Below are 23,119 nucleotides of genomic sequence, written 5' to 3'. Positions count from 1 at the left end.
ATTTGTTTGTTTATTTACAAACTAGAGTGTCCTGTCATCTAGTCAAAACCACTTTGTAACAGTATGGCAATTATCTTCAAATATTGGAAAGGTTGTCCACATCATATGGAGCTAAATTTACTCTCATTCTCTTCAAAGAATGAAACTAACCAATTGGAAAAAGCAATATGAAGACATTTTTGTCTTTTCGTTCGTTATAGTTAAAATCAAAACAAAACAAAATTGGCTTAGCTTTCGATGAATATAATGGCTATTTTGGAAATTAGTTCCTCGAGTCACTTAAGTAAATATTGGGTCTCTTTTTGGCATTCATGTTGTGGGGTATTTCTGCTAACAATAGGAAATTTGTGCTAAGATCACTTCCAACTTGAGCTTCTCTGAGAGTACGTATGAAATGATTAGAAGAGAAACCGGTATTTAGGTTCTTAGCTAGAAGGCTCTGTCCAACTCCAGATGTGTGATATAATGAGAAATCAGGCTGAGGACAGATATAGGAGATATTGCTAGGAAATAATTGAAAGGGACTGGAATAGATTCAGGAGATTAGTGTTGGCAGAGTAATGGCTCCAAGGGGAATGGGGCTAACTAGGGGATGGAGCGCCTTAATGGTAACAAAGCACCATCTGGTGGAAGAAGTATGGGGCTGAGAATTGGTGGACCTGGGTTCTACATCTAGCTCATGCACCATTTTGAGGTGATGGACAAGCCATTTATCTTTGCTGAGGTTATATACGATTTAAGCATGGAACTAGACAATCTCCATAGGCCTTTTTTCTTAATTTAGTCAAATCAAGAATAAGTTAGGGGATGGCTATGAAGGTTCATTTAGTGTCATACTAACAGACATTGTGTTTTGTTGTCCAAGTAGACATTTTCTTGAGGAATTGATTAGTTTACTGATAAAAAGATTTTGGTTGGGCAGAGCAGGAGTCTTAAATTTTCAAGTTACCTATTTTTCAACAAATAGCAACAGAGGAAGACAAAGAAGAAGAAAACATACTGGATTCAGCCAGGAAAGTGTTGCCTTTGAGACCCAGCAATAAGCATTGCTTTTTATGGAAAGCAAGTATATGCTTTTCTTTATTTTCATTTATTTTTGTAGAGATGGGGTCTTGCTATGTTGCCCAGGCTGGTCTTGAATTCCTGGCCTCAAGCAGTTCTCCTGCCTGGGTATCTCAAAGTGCTGGGATTACAGGCATGAGCCACCACACCTGGCCAAGAAGTGTGTACCTTTCTTAAAAGAGCACTTACTGTGCAATGAGTGATATACTCCAAGACTATTGGCTTAACTGACAGTCTTGTGAAAACTTCCATGTGCTGCCTATTCAAAGGAATGAGATTCCAGAAAGATGTACAACCAGACGAATCATAGACTGTTTGCTGCTGTTTCTGTACTTACCCATTTTTATGCTTGTGCTTTGAGGTTTTGTTGGATTGCCTATCTTTTAAAGTAGTTACTTCACAGAGATACCTACATACTCCACATTGTTTGAGTCTTCATGTTTAAGTGTCTGTGAAAGCCGGTGGTCATACTCTAGGGAGGTGGTCGAGAGTGAAGCTAGTGGTGGGACTTTTTGCCCTGGAATGGGCGGTTGCAGTATTTTCTGTTGTAAAATGTAGGTTTTCTCTAAGGCATCTTAGAGTTTGTGAGAAATGCCTCAGCTATTTCCATGTCTTGAGACCTGCAGTATTTTAACAATAGCAAAATGAAGAAAAACCAAAACAAATTTAAAAATTCACAGTGCTCGCAAATGATTTGGCCTGGAAAATACAAAGATACAGGGAGCATGCTTTTTTTCTGTCCTGCAGTGCTTCTGTAAGATCGTGTGTATAACTTCTTTTAGTGTTTATACAAGGAGTCTATCACTGACTCCATGGCTCTGTCATTAGGACCAAGTAGAACTCTGCCTAGTCACCTTCTCTATCCTAGGAAATAGGCTATTTCTAATTTTTAAATATTTTCTGATTTTAGGCCTTGACAAAATTCTTGAAATGTGTTAATTGGGATCTACCTCAAGAGGCCAAACAGGCCTTGGAACTTCTGGGAAAATGGAAGCCGATGGATGTAGAGGACTCCTTGGAGCTGTTATCCTCTCATTACACCAACCCAACAGTGAGGCGTTATGCTGTTGCCCGGTTGCGACAGGCCGATGATGAGGTGCATTATTTATTATTCCACTTCAATGGGTTATTTTAAACTAGAGCCTAATTATAGACTATGTGTGAGTGAGAGAGAGAGTGCGCACACGCAAGAGAGATTTTTAGAAGGGAAGAGGATATACTAGGTGTGTTTTCAGAAGGAAAATTAAAATATGCCTCAAAGGACTCCTCTGTGAAATGAAAATTTACTTCCTGATCTGTTACGTGATAGAACAGTCTCTCCCAGGACATTTACCTGGCAGCAGAGCTTGTATTGCTCTGTCTGGAAGAAGGAATTCTAGTGAAAAATGGTTTAATGCAGCACCAGCTAGGGAATAATTCAGATCTCCTCTATCAGTCAGTATACAACAAGCCACATTTAATTGTAGCCTTGAAAAGCCCTTGGGGCCTTTAAAGCATAGAGATGCATGGTCATCTTCCTCTCCTTCAAACTCGCCTTTTAAATTTTCAGCTGATGACAATGATATGTATATGTAGATTTTCTGATGGTGGTTTTGGATCCTTGGAAAGCAAAGATTGCCAACTATATGCTGGCTGTTTATATATACAGTTATACATCAGTTAATGACAGGGAAGTGTTCTGAGAAATGTGTCCTGAGGGGATTTCATCTTTGTGCAGACATCATAGAGTATACTTACCCAAACCTAAATGGTAAAGCCTACTACACACTGAGGCTATGTACTCCTAGGTTACAAACCTGTACAGCATGTTGTCATACTAAATAGCTTAGGCAGTTGTAACGCAATGCTAAGTATTTGTGTATCTAAACATAGAAAAGGTACAGTAAAAACACAGTATTATAATCTTATGGGATTACTATCATATATATGGTTCTCTCTTGGCTGAAGCATTGTGATGTGGCACGTGGCTGTACTTGTAAGGCCATCAGGGAAGGAGGAACACTTTTTTTGACAAAAGCATTGCTGGATTTTGGGCTTTAATAATTCTTTATGAGATAGACTAATCCAGCATTTTTTTCTTAATTTTTATAGGGTGAATATGTTCTTAAACATAACCTAACGTTTATGCTAGCCAGCAGTACTTTATGGGATGTGGAGTAACTTCTCAAGCTTCTATGTATATATATATATATAGCAATGTTGATTGCATAGAACAACTATTATCAAATACCTTTTTAAGAGGGAGGGGACAGTGAGATCATTTTGAATTAGTGGCATCTGAATTTCAAGAAGCAAATGAAATACTAAAGTTGATAATTGTATGCGTGTATTTAATTATGGTGAAATTTAAACACTAAAGTAAATAGTATAATGAACCCTGACATACAATTCATCTATCTTCAGCAGTTGCCAACTTATAACCAATCTTGTTTCATCTGTAACACTGCTTACTCTCTCCAACCCAAACCCATAACCTCTACTAGATTACATCCTTCTGACTTCTGGCCTACTGGCTTTAGCAAATAAGAGGGCTTCCACAACCCTCTCCTTGGGTGTGATAATTGGCCAGAATGACTCACAAAACTCAGGGAAACATTACTTACTAGTATTGATTTATTATGAAGGGTATCCTAAAGGATACAGATGAACAGCTAGTTGAAATGACACATTGGATGAGGTCCTGAGTACAGGAGCTTCTGTCCCCATGGAGTTTGCAGTATAGCACCCTCCTTGCATGTGGGTGCATTCTTCTTCACCAGCCCAAAAGCTCTCAGAATGCTGTGCTTTTGAGTTTTTGTGAAAGCTCCATTACATTGGCACGATTGATTAAATCATTGGCTGTTGGTGATTAAGTCAGTCTTCAGGTCTCTGTTCCCCAGAGGTTGAGGGGGTGGAGCTTAAAGTCCCACCCTCTAATCACATGGCTGGCTTTTCTCTCAACCAGCCCCCATCTTTAGGGGATTTCCAGTAGCTACCTCATTAACATAAACGCAGGTGTGGTTGAAAGGGGCTTGTTAGGAATAACAGAATTTAAATGCCAGCGTGCTATATTTTGTCCTTTTTATTTTAGCGTGTTCTGAACTCTGTCACTGTAGATCTGCCTTATTCTTTCTAAATAACAGCATGATATTTTACCATGAATTTTTGTGTTAATTTACTTAACCGTTGGGCCTCTTTTATAGTCTGTTTTTCCCATTCTTTTCCTGTAACTATAGTTTAGTGAACAGGTGTGTGAGGGAGGGTAGGTGGGTATGTTTTAAAAGTCTTATTGTTTGTTTGTTTGTTTGTTTGTTTTTTTGTTTGTTTGAGACAGAGTCTTCGCTGTGTCTCCCAGGCTGGAGTTCAGTGGCATGATCTTGGCTCAGTGAAAGCTCCGCCTCCCAGGTTCACGCCATTCTGTGGCCTCAGCCTCCCAAGTAGCTGGGACTACAGGCACCTGCTGCCATGCCTGGCTACGTTTTTGTATTTTCTTTTTAGTAGAGACGGGTTTTCACCGTGTTAGCCAGGATTGCGTCGATCTCCTGACCTCGTGTGATCCAGCCCCCTTGGCCTCCCAAAGTGCTGGGATTACAGGCGTGAGCCACCACGCCAGGCCTTAAAAATCATATTCTTCAAAAAATTGCTTGCATTAGAAATATTGAGCCAAAAGATACCTGCTTTTTACATTTTGCAGACAATCCCCGTAAGTCTTCTCTTTTTACCCTTGTGTTATTCTTTTAAAAAATGAGTTCCTTTATAATACTTTAGATATATGACTAGACAAATCTTTTCCTCTTTCCTTTTTAAACAATTTTATTTATAATTTTTTTACATTTGTTCTCTCCATGAATTTTAGAATAATTTTATCATTTTCTTAAAACTGCACCAGAATCTTAAGTAGAATTACATTATGCTTGCGTATTATAAAAAAATTGATACCTTTATGACATTATATCGTCCATCACAGTGGCATATGATTTTTTATTCATGCACATCAATTTTATGAAAATCATATACATTCTTATAATTTTGATTTATTCCCTGGCAATTATATTATTGTTACTATTGTAAAATACCCCACCCCATTTATCTTTTATTTACATTTCTTAGTTAAAAAGAAACTGTTTCTGTTACAATATTTGTTTTATCTCGTCACTTTATTGATTTTTCTTATTCTAATAGATGTAGATGTTTGGTTGCTTCTTATATTTTCTAGGCATAGCATTATGCTAGCTGAAAAGCAGTATATTTTTTCATTACATTAGCTGAAAGCTGCAAGTAATAATGGTGAATAAAAGTAGTTCAATATTCATCTTTGTCTTGTTACTCATTATGGGCATGCTTTTAGTATTTCACTCTAACGTGTGTTACTTACTGGTTTCAGTCAAATGCTCTCATTTATGTTTAAAGTTTCTCCCTGTCTCTGTTTGTTCTTTTCTTTTTCTGTGTGTTTAAATCAAGAATGACTTCTATATATTATCAAACACTCTTGACGCTTGTTCATATCATATAGTTTTTCATTTTTATCAATCTACTGTAAGTATGCTGATACATTTTCTAATGTTATATCAGCCATACACTTGTAAAATAAATCTCAATGCCTGTCTGAATTTGATTTGTTAATATCTTATTTAGGATTTTTTTAATGACTATTCTTTATCTTGCATTATTTTGAAATTTGTAAATCATGTTTCTTACTGCTGTGTAGTTCAAAAGGAGAGAGATTCCATATTAGAATGTAATGAAGAAGTGGCATTTGAGTTGAAGGAAATGTAGAATTTTTACATTTGGAGTTTATATTCCAGGTAGAGAAAGCAATGCGAGCAAGAGCAAGGGAATTGAAAGTACAGGAAGAATGGAAAGTATGTCACTTCGACAGGAGTGTGGGATATATGTAGCAATTGAGAGGCAAAATCAGAACCCATGTCTAACTGAAAATGCCTCTATGGAGAGTTATTCTTAATTCAGTAAGAAATGGGAAATCACTGAATGATTTTGATATGAGACTTCACATTTGCACTTTGAAGCATTAGAATTAACTTACTCTGGAGAAAAATGGTGATCACTATCTAGAAAAAATTTCATAGCTCTTGGGAAATATTTACAGAATTGCCTGAGATGGAAGCCTGATTATTTATTTATTTATTTATTTATTTGCTTTGTTTTACTCCAATGCTTATGTCCTTCATGCTTAGAGGACTTTTATATTTTTCAAAATGTGACTATATAATGAGAAAACAGACTCTACTTGCTGTTGAAGTTAATTCATTTTCATACAAATGAAGGAAAGTATAGTTTGAATATAGGATATGAAATGACCAAAAAATCAGATGATGATAACTGACTTAGAAAAGTTTTCTACTGAATTTCCCCTTCCTGGGGAATTTAATACCGCAGCCTTTTTTATTGTATATGGTTCACTCCTTTCTGTAATTAGGAAAGCACACAGGCAATGGATTCCACAGCATTCCGAATGAAGGCCGGCAGTGCAACTCAATTACTGGTACCTCCAAAGCAGGATACCTGTCATTAAACATAGTGCTTAATTTTGTTACATAATGCTTTTTTCCTGAGGAAACAACATATAATTCTATGTATAGTTATTGGATGCCGTGAATCTCAACTATGATAATAGAAAATCAGATGTTTATTGCTCCAATTAAAAAGTGGGTTTTAGAAACAACACTGTAGAGAGACTTGGTTTCCCTGACTCCGGACAATAACATATTTGAATAAGAATTAATAAGCCACATAATCTTTCATTTAATTTATATTTATGATGAAGTCATATGTATTACTCTTTGTTAGTGTTTGCCTAATGACCTTTTTAAAAATTATTTGGTGTGTGATATAAATTCTGAACAAAAGAGAAATATACAGTCATACCTCAGAGATATTGCAGGTTTGGTCCAGACCTCTGCAGTAAAGCAAATATCACAATAAAGTGAGTCGCATGAATTTTTTGGTTTCCTAGTACATGTAAAATTTATACATATAACTTTGCTGTATGTTTATATAGTAAATTATATTATACTATAGTCTAAGTATGTAATAGCATTATGTCTAGAAAAGCAACGTACATATTTTATTTTAAAATGTTGCTAAAAAATTTTAACAATCATCTGAGCCTTTAGCAAGTTGTAGTCTTTTTGGTAGTCAAGGGTTTTGCCTTGATGTTTATGACCACTGAATGATCAGGGTGATGGTTGCAGAAGGTTGGGGTAGCTATGGCAGTTTCCTAAAATAAAACAAGCGTAAACTTTGCCACACCCATTGACTCTTTTTTTCCACAAAAGATTTGTCTGCAGCGTGCAATGCTGCTTGCTATCATTTTATCCACAGTAGAACTTCTTTCAAAATTGAAGTCAGTCCTCTCAAATACTGCCACTGCTTTAACAACTACATTTATGGAGTATTTTGAATCTTTTGTTGTTATTTCAACAATGTTCACAGCATCTTCACCAAGCATAGATCGCATCTCAAGAAACTACTCTTTGCTGCTCATCCATAAGAAGCAACTCTTCATCTGTTTAAGTTTTAGCATGAGATTGCAGCAATTCAGTCACACGTTCAGGCTGCACCTCTAATTCTAGTTTTTTTTTTTTTTGTTTTTTTTTCTGTTTCTGTTACTTCTGCATTTAATTCCTCCACTGAAGTCTTTTTTGTTGTTGTTGAGGTGGAGTCTTCCCTCTGTCACCCAGCCTGGAGTGCAGTGGCATGATCTTGGCTTACTGCAACCTCTGCCTCCAGGGTTCAAGCGATTCTCCTGCCTCAGCCTCCCGAGTAGCTGAGATTACAGGTGTGTACCACTGCACCCGCCTAATTCTTAGTAAGAGACAGGGTTTCACCATGTTAGCCAGGCTGGCCTTGAACTCCCGACTTCAGGTGATCCACCCACCTCGGCCTTCCAAAGTGCTAGGATTATAGGCACTGAAGTCTTCAGCCCCTCAAAGTTATCTGTGGAAGTTAGAATCAACTTCTTCCAAACTCCTGTTAATGTTGCTATTTTGACCTTCCCCATAAAGCTCGAATGTTCTTAATGACATCTAGAATGGCGAATCCTTTCCAGAAGATTTTCAGTTTATTTTGCCCAGATCCATGAGAGGAATCACTGTCTATGGAAGATATGACCTTACAAAATGTGTTTCTTAAGTAATATGACTTGAAAGTCGAAGTGACTCCTTGATTTTATGGGCAGTAGAATGGATGTTGTGATAGCAGGATTGTAAACAACATTCAGCTTCTTCTGCATCTCCATCGGAGCTCTTAGGTGACCAGGTACATTGTCTATGAGCAGTAATATTTTGAAAGGAATCTTCTTTTCTGAACAATGGGTCTTAACAGTGGGCTTAAATATTCATAAACCATGCTCTGAACAGATGTGATGTCATCCAGGCTTTGTTCTTCCATTTATAGAGCACAGGCAATGGAGATGTACCGTAATTCCTAAGGGCCCTAGGACTTCTGAAATGGTGAATGAGCAGTGGCTTCAACTTAAAGTCACAACCTACATTAGACCTTTACCAAGAGACTCAGCCTGTGGCTGTGAGAATCTTAGATGGCATCTTATTCTAAAACAAGGCTGTTACATCTGCATTGAAACTTTGTTTAGTATAGTCACCTGTATCAATAACTTGTTGCAGTTTATCCATCAGTACTTGCTGCTTCGCTTTGTACTTTCATGTTATGGAAATGACTTCTTTCCATAAATCTCATGAACAAACCTCTTCTAACTTCAGATTTTTCTTTTGTAGCTTCCTCTGCTTTCTCAGCTTTTATAGAAATGGAGAGAGTTAGGGCCTTGCTCTGGATTGGGCTTTCGTTTATGGGAATGTCGTGGCTAGTCTCATCTACCCAGGCCACTAAAACTTCTCTATCAGCAATAAGGCTGTTTTGCTTTCTTTTCATTTGTGGTTCCCTGGAATAGCATTTTCAGTATACTTCAAGAACTTTACCTTTGCATTCATACCTTGGCTGTTTGGTACAAGAGACTTAGCTGGCAACCTATCTTGGCTTTTCCTGTGCCTTCTTCACTAAACTTATCATTTCTAGCTTTTGATTTAAAGTAAGAGACTGCATCTTTTCCTTTTACTTGAACACTTAGAGTGCATTGTAGGTTTATTAATTGACCTCATTGCAGTATTACTGTGTCTCGGAATAGGCAAGCCCTAGGAGAGGGAGAGAGACAGGGAAACAGCTGGTTGGTGGATTAGGCAGAACACATTCAAGATTAATTAACTGTGCCATCCCATTTGGGTATGGTGTGTGGCACCCCTTTGATGTTAACAATGGTAACATCAAAGATCACTGATCACAGATCACCGTAACAGATAAAATAATAATGAAAAAGTTTGAAATACTATGTGAATAACTAGAATGTGACACAAAGACATGGAGTTAAAGTATGCTGTTGGAAAAATGATGCCAATAGACTTGCTTGGGTGCAGGGTTGCCACAAAACTCATTCTGTAAAAAAAAAAAATGCTCTGTGTGCAAGGTACAATAAAATGACTTATGCCTGTAGTATTAAATACGTAAATACGGGTTGCTGGCAGGTGGTCTCTGTCCTCCTGGTTTATAAAATAGTGGAAAACCAAGAGTAAGTTATTACAAGTGCTGTAGGGGTTACAAATAGGAAAAAGTGGACCATGAAATATTTACAGGAGACTTAACCTGTTTTGTGAGCTTAAAGAGACTGAAGTTGAGTTGGTAGTCCCAAAGTCAAAATTTTCTAATGATGAGTTTCAAGTGTCTGTAACAGGGTGAATGACAATTAGAATTGGAAGATAATAGATACATTTAAAAATTTTTTGAGTTTTGCGATTTTCTTTACTTTTTAGTTATTTTTAAAAGTAAAATTTTAAAAAGTACGTACCTGTGAGGAGGACAAGTATGTGAAGAGGACAACCTTTATAGAGAAATACTGGAAGCATTTCCATCCTAAACATTAAAGAGTTTTATTATCATTATTATTAAGGGAAAACTCAGTAAAGTAAAAGCTACTTTGTTGACTGACACCTTTTTAGTCCAGGTTATCTCATTGGTTGTCACTTATGGAGAATTTGGGCTTAGCGATTTGTTTTGTTCAAATCTCTTGGGAGTTGGCAGGAATACATGTCTCTTAATCAAATGTCTGTTTTACAGCATCTTTCATTTAAGAAGCAGTCCAGATTCTCTAAAACCTGATCTTTCAGGAAAAAAGAAAACACATGAGTTTTAAAGATTCTAACCAGAAAAAGACATTAAACAGAAGTTCTTTGAAAACTTGAAAATTTGGAATTTCTTGTATAATATTAAACATAGAATGCACTCTTCTGATCTATTACTGAAAAAAGGATCCTTCTATAATTTCTTTTTTTTTTTTCTTTTTTCTTTTTTTTGAGACAGAGTCTTGCTCTGTCGCCCAGGCTGGAGTGCAGTGGCGCAATCTTGGCTCACGGCCAGCTCCGCCTGCTGGGTTCATGCCATTCTCCTGCCTAAGCCTCCCTAGTAACTTGGACTACAGGCGCCCGCCACTACGCCTGGCTAATTTTTTGTATTTTTAGTAGAGACGGGGTTTCACTGTGTTAGCCAGGATGGTCTCGATCTGCTGACTTCGCGATCCGCCTGCCTCGGCCTCCCAAAGTGCTGGGATTACAGGTGTGAGCCACTGTGACCGGGTATAATTTCTTAGTTTTACGCAAAGCATCTTGAATCCTTCCCACTTTTCTTTTTTTGTTTTGAAGCTACTACCTGAAACACATCATTTATTGGCCACTTAGCCTGTGCTGGACACTATTCTGTGACTTTCTTTTATTAACTAATTTAACCCTCGTGCTCTTCTCTACAGTTTATATTATGATGTCAATTTTAAAGATGAAGGGGCTGTGGGGTACAGGGAAGTTAAGTAACTTGGTGACATGTCAAAAGTAATACAGCTGAAAAGTAATAGATAAAAGTGAAATGTTTAGTTGATATTTAGGAATAAATAATGTCTATAATCATTTTGCATTCTTTTCCTAATATTACTTTACTTTTTGTTTGTTTTCTAGGATTTGTTGATGTACCTATTACAGTTGGTCCAGGCTCTCAAATATGAAAATTTTGATGATATAAAGAATGGATTGGAACCTACCAAGAAGGATAGTCAGAGTTCAGTGTCAGAAAATCTGTCAAATTCTGGAATAAATTCTGCAGAAATAGATAGGTATGGATATCCAGGGAGGACATATTTTCCAATTTGTTGATTTTTCCCTTTTCAAATTGTTTTCTGTTTTCCTTTCCTTAGATGTACCAAACCCTAGTGTTACTAATTTTGAAGTTTTACTAGTGAATATTGCATGTGTACTCACAGCACACAAGTTACTATATCAGGAAACAGTGTTTTGCAGGCTATCAAGTCTGAATACCTGACTTAAAATCTTGACTCTGCCACTTCCTAGCTGTGTAAACTTGTATAAATTACATATTCTTTATGTGTCTCCAGTTTCGTAAGAGTGGTGATAGCAATAGTAACTCATCTTTAAGGGTTGTTTAATCATTAAGTGAATTAACACTCAGAGGAAACTGTCTAATACATAGTGCTCAGTGTTAGCTACTATTACTTATTTATGTTAAAATGAAATGAAAGGGGCAGCTGCGGTGGCTTATGCCAGTAATCCTAGTACTTTGGGAGGCTGAGGTGGGCAGATCACTTGAGGTTAGAAGTTCAAAAACAGCCTGGCCAACATGGTGAAACCTGGTAGGTGAAGGGTGCAGCAAGCTGAGATTGCGCCATTGCACTCCAGCCTGGGCGACAGAGCAAGACTCTGTCTCAAAAAAAAAAGGATGAAATGGCAGGGCGGAGCATGCTAGTGAGCTCCAATTGTTTAATAAAAAGTTGTATTTTTTATTAGCTGTTTACACCTCTTTAGTAGTTATACTGAAAATAATATGCTATTATTTGACTTAAAAGTTAGCTATTAACAATATAAAAATGAGGAGTTCCCAGTCTGTACCAGGTGGTCCACATACATTATCTTGTTACAACTGTCTTCTCAGGTACGTATTCATGTCCCTAATTTAGAGATGACGGACTTGAAGTAAATTGCCCAAAGTCTTATGTATCTTGCAAATGGTAGAGTTGACTCCAAATCCCACGTTTTTTTCTACTTTTTACTTTTCAGAAAATCTTAAAATTTGAAAAAAGTAGTAACTGTTGGGTGAAAACTCTTAGGCTTAGTGATGGAAAATGGTTTTGTGAAGATCATGAGGTTTGTTATTGACAAAACCAGGTCTAGATTTTAGACTTCCTGAGTAAGTCCAGGCATTTCAATTATTATATGAGCTCAAGATTGGATTTTTGAATTTTGCTTTATGATTATGGTTATGCTATGCTTTATGTTGTGTGTTTTATTTGGAGAAGAAACGAAAAAGACGACAAATAATTTTTCTTTCCGTGACTACTTTGTATTTTTTTGTTAATATAAAGATGCTGTTTATATTATCTCTCACTCTATATTGGAGGTCTTCAGTCTTAAGTCATGCTCATTTACTTTCTTCCTTATGCCATGTAGAATGTTTTATAAATAAAAGTCTATTCAGAGTTTTATGATGGGGTGAAAACTGTAACCTAGTCTTTTCCAACTTATGGTGTACTTATTTGTGTGTGTGTATGTTTTTAGTTCTTTTTTTAAGCTTTATTTTGTTTTAAAAAAGATAAAAAAGAGGAGATCTTGGCCACATATGTTTAGAAAATGCTGGTTTAAAGCCAAATGAGCTTAAACAAACAAACAGCACTTACCCAAACCCTTAATATGCAGATTTGCACATAAATCTCCCAAGAGGCATTAGCTATCATCTTTGAACATGCGCTTTTCCCAGAGTACAATGTGACTCCAGTGTTGCACAGAACACACTTGAGGAGTGTTGCATTAACCAGACACAATTGAAGTGAACTGTGCTTAAAAAAAAAAAAGTGTGTCTTCTCTTATGGACGGAGTATTTTACATCTCGGTGATCTCTTTTATTTTTCAGCTCCCAAATTATAACCAGCCCCCTTCCAGCAGTCTCTTCACCTCCTCCTGCATCAAAAACAAAAGAAGTTCCAGATGGCGAAAATCTGGAAGTGAGTACAAAGCTTTTCCAGCTTCCTATAGGAGAGATCCTACCGCATAAACATTTTATGCTTGTCTTTAAATCTCAGTTTTGGTTAAATAACTAAATATTACAACTTTATTAAATAACTTACTTTATGATGCATGTTTATGACTTTTCCCCTTAGCATAAAGTGCCAGATAGTCCTCAATTCAAGTCATTTTATTGGTGCTTTGGGCATATAAATGGATTCATATGCAATATGAAAATAAACTAGGCTTAAATATTTTATTAGGGAAACTCAGAATATTTACTGTCAATGTATTTATGAACCTCACTGTAATTGTTGTCAGTGCTTGTGATTACATTGTAGAAATGTATGACTTTGATATTAGAGATAATACACTAAGCAACTTTTTAACTATACATATAAGTAGACACATTTTTGAGATAAAACAGGCCTGTTAGACTAGTGCTAATCTGAAAAGTGCTAATCTGCAATGCACTTTGGAAACTGCATTGTAGAAGCTGATATAGTACATATTTTTGAATTTGTCTATAAGACTTCTAATTTAAAAGAAATCATTAATATCTCTGATGTTGAAAACAAGTAACACATGCTTTATTAGAAAAGTTCATGTGATTTTTCAGTGTGTATATATATATATTGCTTTTAGTCAGATTTTAGGAGGTAATGTTAATGACTGAATGAATATTTTAACTATTAGCTATTGATTAAAATTTGTATGTTTGCATATCTCTCGGTATAACAAAATATTCAACTGAAAGAAATAATTTTTAAATCACAGAATCATAGAATCCTTAGAGAAGCCCTTTAAGAAGCCAGTCTGCTACAGTTATGTTTTCCCTTTCAACGCTAAGATATTGATTCATTGATTGATTGATTCATTCATTCATTCACGCGTGTTTTTTGAGCTCTTAACATATAGGGAACTGTTCTGCATGCTGGGGTTGATGCAGCAGAAAACAAAACAGTTAAATGTTTGCCTTCATAGAGCTTATGTTCTAGAAAGCTCTTACAAGTTACTTGTTACTAAAAAGGTAACATCCCACTGAAAGTGAAGCAGGTGAGGGAACGACCATATGGCTAGCTGGGGAACAGCATTTCAGATAGAAGGAGTAGCAAGTATGGAGGTCCTAAGACCAGAGTTTAAGTGTGTATGTTTGAGGAACACTAGAAACTAGTGTGCCTGGTTTATCGGGAAGTGAGCAAAAGAGAACTTGGCAGAAGATTGGATCCAAGAGATAACTGGCCATCAGTTGTGTAGGGCTTGTAGGCCATTAGTCTGAATGAGTTTTCCATGTTGGTAGCTTGAACAAAAGATAATTTACATTCTAGATTCTGTAAAGCGATTAGATTCTGAAAACTATGTTCAGAATATTGATTTATACTCAGCCATCGCTCAAAAATTTTAGACTAGAAATAATGATAGTTTTTATATATTTCTGATATTTCTCTTGTGACTGATGAACCTATCTGTTATTATTCAATGATTAAGCCATTTAACTTTTTGTCAGCTGAATTGTTTTTTAAAGGATTCAGGTATCCAAAAAAGAATGACAATCATTTTGAGTGATATGTCTATTTTCCCCTATCACTTCCCCTATTCCCATAGAGGGTATTGTACAAGCCATGGTCACCTTTAGGTTAATATACAACCGAGCCGAATTACCTCTCTTATCACAACTTGAGATACCAACATTCCTGTCTCCTTTTTGATACCTGAGCAGTGTCTTATGTCCTTCCTCGTTTTATTCTTGGAGTTTTAGGAGAACATTGTACGTGTCTGGCCACATGTTTGAAAGGAGACAGAAACTCAATTATTCCCCAAATCTGCTCATATTTTATGAATTCCATGGGTTCTTGAAAAGAAGGTGTATTTCCCAGCTGTTGGGTATAGCATTGTACATAACTTACTAAAGCAAGCTTATGAATTGTGTAATTGAAATCTGTACTGTGTCCTAACATTTCTTTCTGCTTTATCTGTGAAAGAATTAAGGCAAAATTCCCCTGTATGATGGTAGAATTATTAATTTCTTCTTGTATTTCTGTTAGTGTTTGCTTTAAATATTGTGAAGCTCTCTAATTAAATACATAAATTGCATCTTTTATCACTGTTCGGTAACCCTCTTGATACCTAATAAAGCTTTTCATCTTAAAGCCTGTTTTGTCTGATGTTAATAGAGCTTTGTCTTGATTAGTGTTCATGTTGATCTTTTCTTCTCAATATTTTTGTTGTCTTTGTTTATCTTTTCCTTTGAATTTTTTTGTAGCCTTATGTTTTAGGTTTATTATATTTAGGTCCCTTGTAAATATCATGTAGCTAAATTTTGTTTTTTAATCTAGTTTTAACACTCTGTTTTGTAACTGGAACTTTTGCCCCATTTGTTTGTATTGTGGTTGTAGCTATATTTTGACTGATTTCACCATCTTATGTAGTACTTTCTATACTTTCTTATGTATATATAAATTATATATTCTTGCTTGTCATTGGCTAAATCCTTCTCCCTCCACCCCACCCCGTCTTGTTATTTAACTTCCTCCAGATTTGATAATATTATTATTATTATTGTATATACTCAGTAAATACTTAGAGATACTTTTCTTAAAGGATACCTGCACCTTCCTCACCATTTCTTCTTATGTCTGTGACCTACAACATGTGATCTTTTTTTATAAAGCACTTTTTTCTTTAAATTGTTTTAAAATCTTGAAGTCTTGCTTACTCAAATTGAGTTTTAACATTTACAATACATACTTCCTGCTTCACAATTTTTAAAATTCAACTTTTCTTTATGTTCTGTAAGTAATTTTTTTATCAAAAGGGCATAGTATGAAATGAAATATGTTTGCTATTAAAATATATACATCACTGTACAAAAGTATAATGTTCTTCCCAGATAGTCAAAAGAGAACTTTAGGCCTATAGTCTGCCTATTAAACTCATGGACTCAGCTTTATATAATGGCTTTTGGATCAAGGAGTTTTTTAAATTGGATTTTTGGTGCATATTTAAAATGTACACCTAAGCTTTAAAACCGGAGATAAAATTCTTACTGAAAGCATTGGCACATCTATTTTGTAATAACAACCTCTTATTACTCGAAATTACAAAAGGACCCCTACTGCGTTAAAAGTTCTAATCTGTTGATCCCTACCCTTTTCATTATTTGTCACCTCCCTTTAATGTTTGCTTTTCTCTGAACATATCTTTTATCCCATGGCTGTCATTTTAGTTAGTCTTTTAGTAGTACCTGCAGTTCCCCTGGCAAAAATCTCAACTCTTGATAAGCCTCATTAATTACCTACTTTCGCCATGCCTGAATATTGCTGAAGAAAAACACACAGCATAGCATATTGGTGTCACTATAAATTCACGATCACAGACCTCACATGAGCACTCACTGCTCTCTGCCATCTTCCACGTCCTAGACGTGTTGATCTTCCTGCCCTGCGGTGATTTTTCATACCATTTCCACTCTGTTCTCGTGCCCTGCCTCCCAATCTCCAGATGACAATTCTGCCTTATACTTAATGGAAACAATAGAAACCTCTACGTAGAAATGGTCTCTTTCCCATCAGTGGTTTTATAGACATGAATTTCTCCCCCATACTTTCCTTCTGTTTTCGTACACAGAAGAAACATAACTCTCTCTCTCTCTTTTTTTTTTTTTTTGAGACGGATTCTCGCTCTGTCGCCCAGGCTGGAGTGCAGTGGCCGGATCTCAGCTCACTGCAAGCTCCGCCTCCCGGGTTCACGCCATTCTCCTGCCTCAGCCTCCTGAGTAGCTGGGACTACAGGCGCCCGCCACCTCGCCCGGCTAGTTTTTTGTATTTTTAGTAGAGACGGGGTTTCACCATGTTAGCCAGGATGGTCTCGATCTCCTGACCTCGTGATCCGCCCGTCTCAGAAACATAACTCTCTTCAAAGATGTATTTTCTTTTCCTGATAGAAATACTCAAGTATGTGTTAGAATTTTCCATGTTAAAAGTTCAGAAAAACAAAACTCTCCCTTGAAACCACATCTTTTGAAACAGCACCTTGTTTTCTTACTTCTCTTCTCAAAGGAGTTGTTTATACATACTCTTTTCTTCCTTCTTTCCAGTCTTTACTCCATATCATTCTGGCCCTTGCTTAAAATTTAATTTGCTAAGTTACGAAATAACCCTAATGTTTTTGGTTGTACATTCTTTTCAGCTTCTTCAGAGTATTCAACAAAGTAAATAATTTTCTTCTTGAAAAACTAACCCTTCTCATGGTTTAGGTGATACTGTGTATCTCTTGTTTTTCTCTTCATCTCTCTTGCCATTTCTTCTTAGTTTCTTTTGTCAGCACTTTCCTCTCTGCCTGACATCTTAATGTTCCTCAGGCTCCTCTTCTAGTCTCACTCAATACTCTTGCCCTAGGTTGTATTAATAAATTCAAATTTATATTTCCAGCTCAGATCTTTCACCTGAGTTTCAGATTCATGTATTCAAACATGTATTTGATCTCCATTGTGTATCTGACAGGCATTTTGAACTTAGTATTTCAAAATACAACTCTTTCCTCTCACTCTGTAGATAGGTAGCTTTTTGTCTGAAATTTCCATTTGTGCCATAACAAATCAATCCAGACATTTGGGAGTTACTATTAATTCCTTTCTTTCCTTCCTAATTCCTCTCCACCAGCAGGTCTTGTTAATTATACTTCCAAGATATTTCTTTTATTTGTCTCCTTTTCACCATCTGCACTCTCCTAGTCTACTGTAATAGCATCTTAACTGATCTCAGGTCTTTACTTCACAGGACAACCAGTCATTTTCCTAAAATGTAAATCACATCATCTCACTCTCCCCTTAAGATCCTTTGTTGTGTATCCATTGCTTTTAAAATAAAATTCATACTCAATAATAACGTGACCTTAGAGGTCTCACATACTTTGACCTTTGCCTACCTTTTCAGTCGCTTCAGTGTTCACTGTATTTTATTTACATGACTTCAAATTCCTTGAACAAGCCAAACTTAGAGTCCTCCAGTGTCATTTTGGTCTTGCCTGAATGTCATGTCTTCATTGCTGCCTTTTCTAACCTCCCAACCTAAATTATTTCTATGACCATTTCTTTTCATGTCTCTCTCCTCTACCAATATGAAGCTCCAGGAGGACAAGGAGTTCTCTGAACTGCGGTATTCTAACCACTTGCATATTGTCTGATTTAAAATATTTTTGTATGTGTGTATGTAAGGGTAGATAAATGGCAGAAAATCTGATCTGTTACATAAGATATACAGATGAAAACTGATAGGCAAATGTAGACTGACTTATTTTCCCCCATTAATAGTAGCTGATAATGTATAATACATTTATTTTAATTCTTTCAGCAAGATCTCTGTACCTTCTTGATATCGAGAGCCTGCAAAAACTCAACACTGGCTAATTATTTATACTGGTATGTGAAAATAATTTTCTGTTTATGTTCTTATTACCCTTAAGAATTATTTTTCTCATGCTGTAAACACAAAAAGACGATTTAAAATAAGATATAAGCAATCATCAAATGTCTAGATACAGTATTTTTGTAGCTAGCTGTATTCCATGACAGTTGGGTTCGTGGAAATGCTTCTTGGCACCACTATTTCTCTCCCTTTCACTAAGGACATAACTTTCCAAGAGCTGGGATATACCTGGGGAGGGTAATGGGTGCTTTCAGTTTGATATCTGTTTGGCATGTAAAGTAGTTGAGTATGATATTTCACAGTTCTTCAGGAGTATGTATTTTTACATTATTTACTAAAACATTGGAATCATTTAAAAAGAGAAAGTTGCAATTAAAAGTTATGGCATTTTAAACATGAGAAAACCAAGGCAGAGGCTTGCTGTAGCTGAACTTGGTAGACCTTGATCTAGGATTAAATCATTTACCTAGTGCTTTGTCATTTTCAGGGTACTTTCAGTGACCTTTTCTCATTTGTTTCTATGAAGTTAAATGGGCAAGTATAAATGTCTCCATTTCGCATTTAAACAATGTCCTGAGTCACTTGAAGGAAAGAGAGAAACTATGGCACAGAGTGACTAACTGACTTCTTGAGGCACAGTTAATATGAAGCATGGTTTCCTTTATTTTCCACACAATCCTGAAGAGAAAAAGACAAGTAGCTTAAGCCACAATCAGAAATATTTTGCTTCAATAAAAAAGAAAGTACTGGGATTAAACACTAGCTAAGAGGGCTTCATCTAGCTTTACAGAGCTAACAAAGGGCAGAGCCAGGGGGGTAAGACCTGTCTAAAGCCTTCTTTACCTTTGGGAGAATCCTTGAAACTACTTACATCACTTTTTAAACTTCTTGGCATGAGACTTTTTATTGTATAAATGATTTCTAATCTAATCTTACTGCTCAATTTATAGCCTTAAACAAATTACAAATTAGTAGGTGTCCATTGTAAAAGCTCACTATAGGTTGAGCATACCAAATCCAAAAATCTGAAATCTGAAATGCTCCAAAATCCAAAACTCTATGAGCATTGACATGAAGTGCAAAAGAGATGCTCTTCGGAGCATTTCAGATTTTGGATTTAAGGTGCTCAGTATAATGCAAATATTCAAAAATCCAAAAAAAACCTAGAAATCCAAAACATTTCTGATTCCAAGCATTTTGACTAAGAGATGCTGAACCGGTACTTTTGAATAATGATGAAGTATTTTGCTTTTTGTGAGAAAATTATACAAAATACTATTTTGTTTTAAGACTGGATTTGGGAAGCTGTCCTTGTGGGTCAAGTCCAGCCTTAACTTCATTCTCCCACTCTCCAGAGGTAACACTCTGCCGGATACTGCCCCTGTACCTAAGAAGTAGGTAACTAAATTGGAGTACTCTTTTTCTTTTTTTCTTTTTTATTATGCTTTAAGTTCTAGGGTACATGTGCACAATGTGCAGGTTTGTTACATATGTATACATGTGCCATGTTGGTGTGCTGCACCCATTAACTCGTCATTAACATTAGGTATTTCTCCCAATGCTATCCCTCCCTCCTTCCCCACACTCCGTCACATCAGTGTGTGATGTTCCCTGCCCTGAGTCCAAGTTCTCACTGTTCAGTTCCCACCTATGAGTGAGAACATGCAGTGTTTGGTTTTCTGTCCTTGCGACAGTTTGCTCAGAGTGATGGTTTCCAGCTTCATCCATGTCCCTACAAAGGACATGAACTCATCGTTTTTTATGGAGCACTCTTTTAACACATACAGTTTTCGATTTACATAAACAGTAAATATTTGTTTAGTTTAAGCCTTTATGGTTCTCTTTACAACAAAGAAAAACCACTGTCAACGATCTTAAGTAAATCAGTGATTTTCCCCCCTTTGGAACCTGTGTTTATTTTTTTTTGGTTGTTGTTTTTTTTCTGTTGGCCTCTGTAGTGGGAAGAAAACTAGTTTCCTACTTTTACTTTAGCAGTTTAATATAATATTCATAAAACAACATTTTCCTCACATTAAATTTCATTATGTCCTTGAAAATATAGGAGGTTTTGACTAAGTGTTAATCACTATTTTTTCTTTGAAAGGTTGACTTAGAAATTCTCATATTGCCAAATTGCTCCTATTTCCTTTAAATGTCACCTTTTACCTCTAATGTTCTCTATGTTCCAATCTGAATACTTAAGGGTATGCCTGTTCACTGGTCTTATGGAAAAATATTTCCTTATGAAAATCTAAATGTTTAAAAGGAAGTAAAGAGAAAAAAATATTTGTGGGGTATGTTTCTTGAATTTTTGAGTAAATATTTCGAAGCTTCTTAGGTATTTTTAAATTAAAATTTTATATATTTTTAAAATCATTTGCGAAGAATTCATTTACAGGTATTTTTGTTTCCTTACAACATTCACAGAAACTTTTCTCTGGCTCAGAAATTATAGTCTAGAGTATTCACTGTGGTAAGAGCTATATGTATATATACTGATTATGTGGTGCTTTCAAGTTATGTATTCTTTATGTTTGATTGTAGACCAGATTTCATTATTAAATTTCAAATGAGTTTTGATAGAATCTTTGATCTCTTATTTCAACTAGGAAGAATTTTCTGAAAGCATCCAAACAGTAGGAAGTCTATTAGATGAAGTTTCCAACATAGCAGCTGTTTCTGTTCATAAGGAGCACACTTTTTTTTTTTCCTATAAACAAAGTACAGCCCCAGTTCCCAGTCTTATAAACATTCAGTCAGACTTAGATTTGATTTGTGCTTTCCCACTGTATCTCTGATTCATTGAATCAATAGCATATGCCGTGTCTATTCATTCCCTAAGGAGTCATTGTTTTTCCCGTATTTACAGTCTGCCTGTTACATATTCAGAAATACTCATGGGGAGAAAAGCTATTGATGTGTGGACTCTTGCCTTTAATAGACACTGCTTTTGTGAATGTAAGGTAACAATAAGGGAAATAATTTCAAGCAGTTGGTTTAAAATGATCATTCTTCTCTTCCTTTGAACACATAAAAATAACAAAATGTGAGAATGTAAATGCTTCTGTAAGCCTATTCTATTCTAACAAATGTATTAAAATAGAAATTTTAATTGATTGTGCTGTTTCCTTTGAACATTTGAATTTCCTTTTTTCATTTGTTCCCTTTCTGGTGATTTAAACAGGATTCTTGCTGTAGCTAAATCCTTAGGGGCCTATAGGTGTGCAGACAATCCTTTTAAAATGAATAGTGTCAACCTTTTAAGCCACAGAGGGGAGTTACAGTCTCCAGTCTGTAAAATGTTGGGCATCAGAATCTATAAATCGTTGCAGTTTTTTATTTTTATAGCCATTCTAGGATGTTGAAGTTGAAAGTAAACTTTGGATGCTTTGACGTGTTTTCTATAACTTTTAAGACCTTTCAAGGTAATAAAGGTTATTTACTCCACAAAATAAAATTGCCAGGAAACAGGTAGCCCACTGATGTCATCTTACAGTGGGTACCTGGACAATTTTGTTTGCATTCCTACTTGAAGATGACAGCTTTCAAAGAAATACCTTGGAGTGTTTTATAGAATCTAGTTTATTGATGTGAACAGAAACCTCAGAAATGATTCAAATCTAGATCTTCTAGTCTTGATCGCTAACCTTATCTCTCGTATTTGGAGATGACAGTGTCTTTTTTTTTTTTTGAGATAAAGTTTCGTTCTTGTTGCCCAGGCTGGAGTGCAAGGGTGCGATCTCAGCTCACTGCGACCTCTGCCTCCCAGGTTCAATCAGTTCCCCTGCCTCGGCCTCCCAAAGTGCTGGGATTACAGGCATGAACCACCGCACCTGGCCGGCTTGAATGATTTTTGAGAGGTGTTTGATACTTGATGCTTATTATGAGCATCAACATATATTTTCAGTAACAGAAAATAGCTGCAGCCATAGTGTTTACCTGATGATCAGAAAGAGCAGGACACAGCAGTGGGCCCCTACATTGTGGTCAGCTATATGTTCATTTGGAAATAAGTTTACTGTATAAACACGGGAAAAGATAATATCCTAAGGTGACGGAGACAATCAAGGACTTTAACTATAAAGGGTAGAAGGGGATGGATTGGAGTTGAATAATACCATATTGACAGTTTCACCGTTTAGAACTGCTGTTTTTTATTTTAAAGTACAGTGTTAGATTCATCGACCACAAATTGAACAGAGGGCCAAGGAAAGTTTTAGGTAGTGCTGTGTTGTCTGGTTTGGCTGCAGCCCCACTTCTCTCTCTTTCCTTCTATTTAAGTGAGTCAAACATTTGTTTCCTGCCTGGCTTTTGAGAAAATTTGAGTTTGTGAACCCTCCTACATGAGAATTCCTAGCCCAAATACCTAGGATATTGTTAGTACCTTCAACAGAGGTAGAAAAAGATGCATTTAATGTGATGTTTGGTTTTACACATGTTCAGTTAGAAATGACAAACAGTGTCTTGAAAAGGGGATCTGGTCCTTGAAAATTAGGGTGCATGAATGTGAAAGCAGGTCATGTAATGGAATTCAAGATTAGACCTTAGATATAAAAAAGGAATATG

The 23,119-nt window shown here is 36.1% G+C and overlaps 1 protein-coding gene across 3 annotated transcripts in view; it reads left to right on the top strand.

Annotated features, from left to right (window-relative positions):
• Positions 1-23,119, top strand: part of PIK3C3 (phosphatidylinositol 3-kinase catalytic subunit type 3) — a 131,908-nt gene that overhangs the window by 49,830 nt on the left and 58,959 nt on the right. For all 3 annotated transcript variants that reach the window (XR_004429181.1, XM_033177880.1, XM_033177881.1), the window contains 4 exons: positions 1,973-2,158; positions 11,073-11,227; positions 13,036-13,126; positions 18,479-18,546. Coding sequence is in view for 2 of the 3 variants with exons in the window: in XM_033177880.1 (XP_033033771.1) it covers positions 1,973-2,158; positions 11,073-11,227; positions 13,036-13,126; positions 18,479-18,546 (500 nt within the window). In the remaining variant the exon portion in view is untranslated. The remainder of the gene's footprint in view (positions 1-1,972; positions 2,159-11,072; positions 11,228-13,035; positions 13,127-18,478; positions 18,547-23,119) is intronic.

This window comes from Trachypithecus francoisi, unplaced genomic scaffold, assembly GCF_009764315.1.
Source record: "Trachypithecus francoisi isolate TF-2019V2 unplaced genomic scaffold, Tfra_2.0 Lachesis_group19, whole genome shotgun sequence".
Lineage (NCBI taxonomy): Eukaryota > Metazoa > Chordata > Mammalia > Primates > Cercopithecidae > Trachypithecus > Trachypithecus francoisi.
This window is presented reverse-complemented; position numbering and strand designations above follow the sequence as displayed.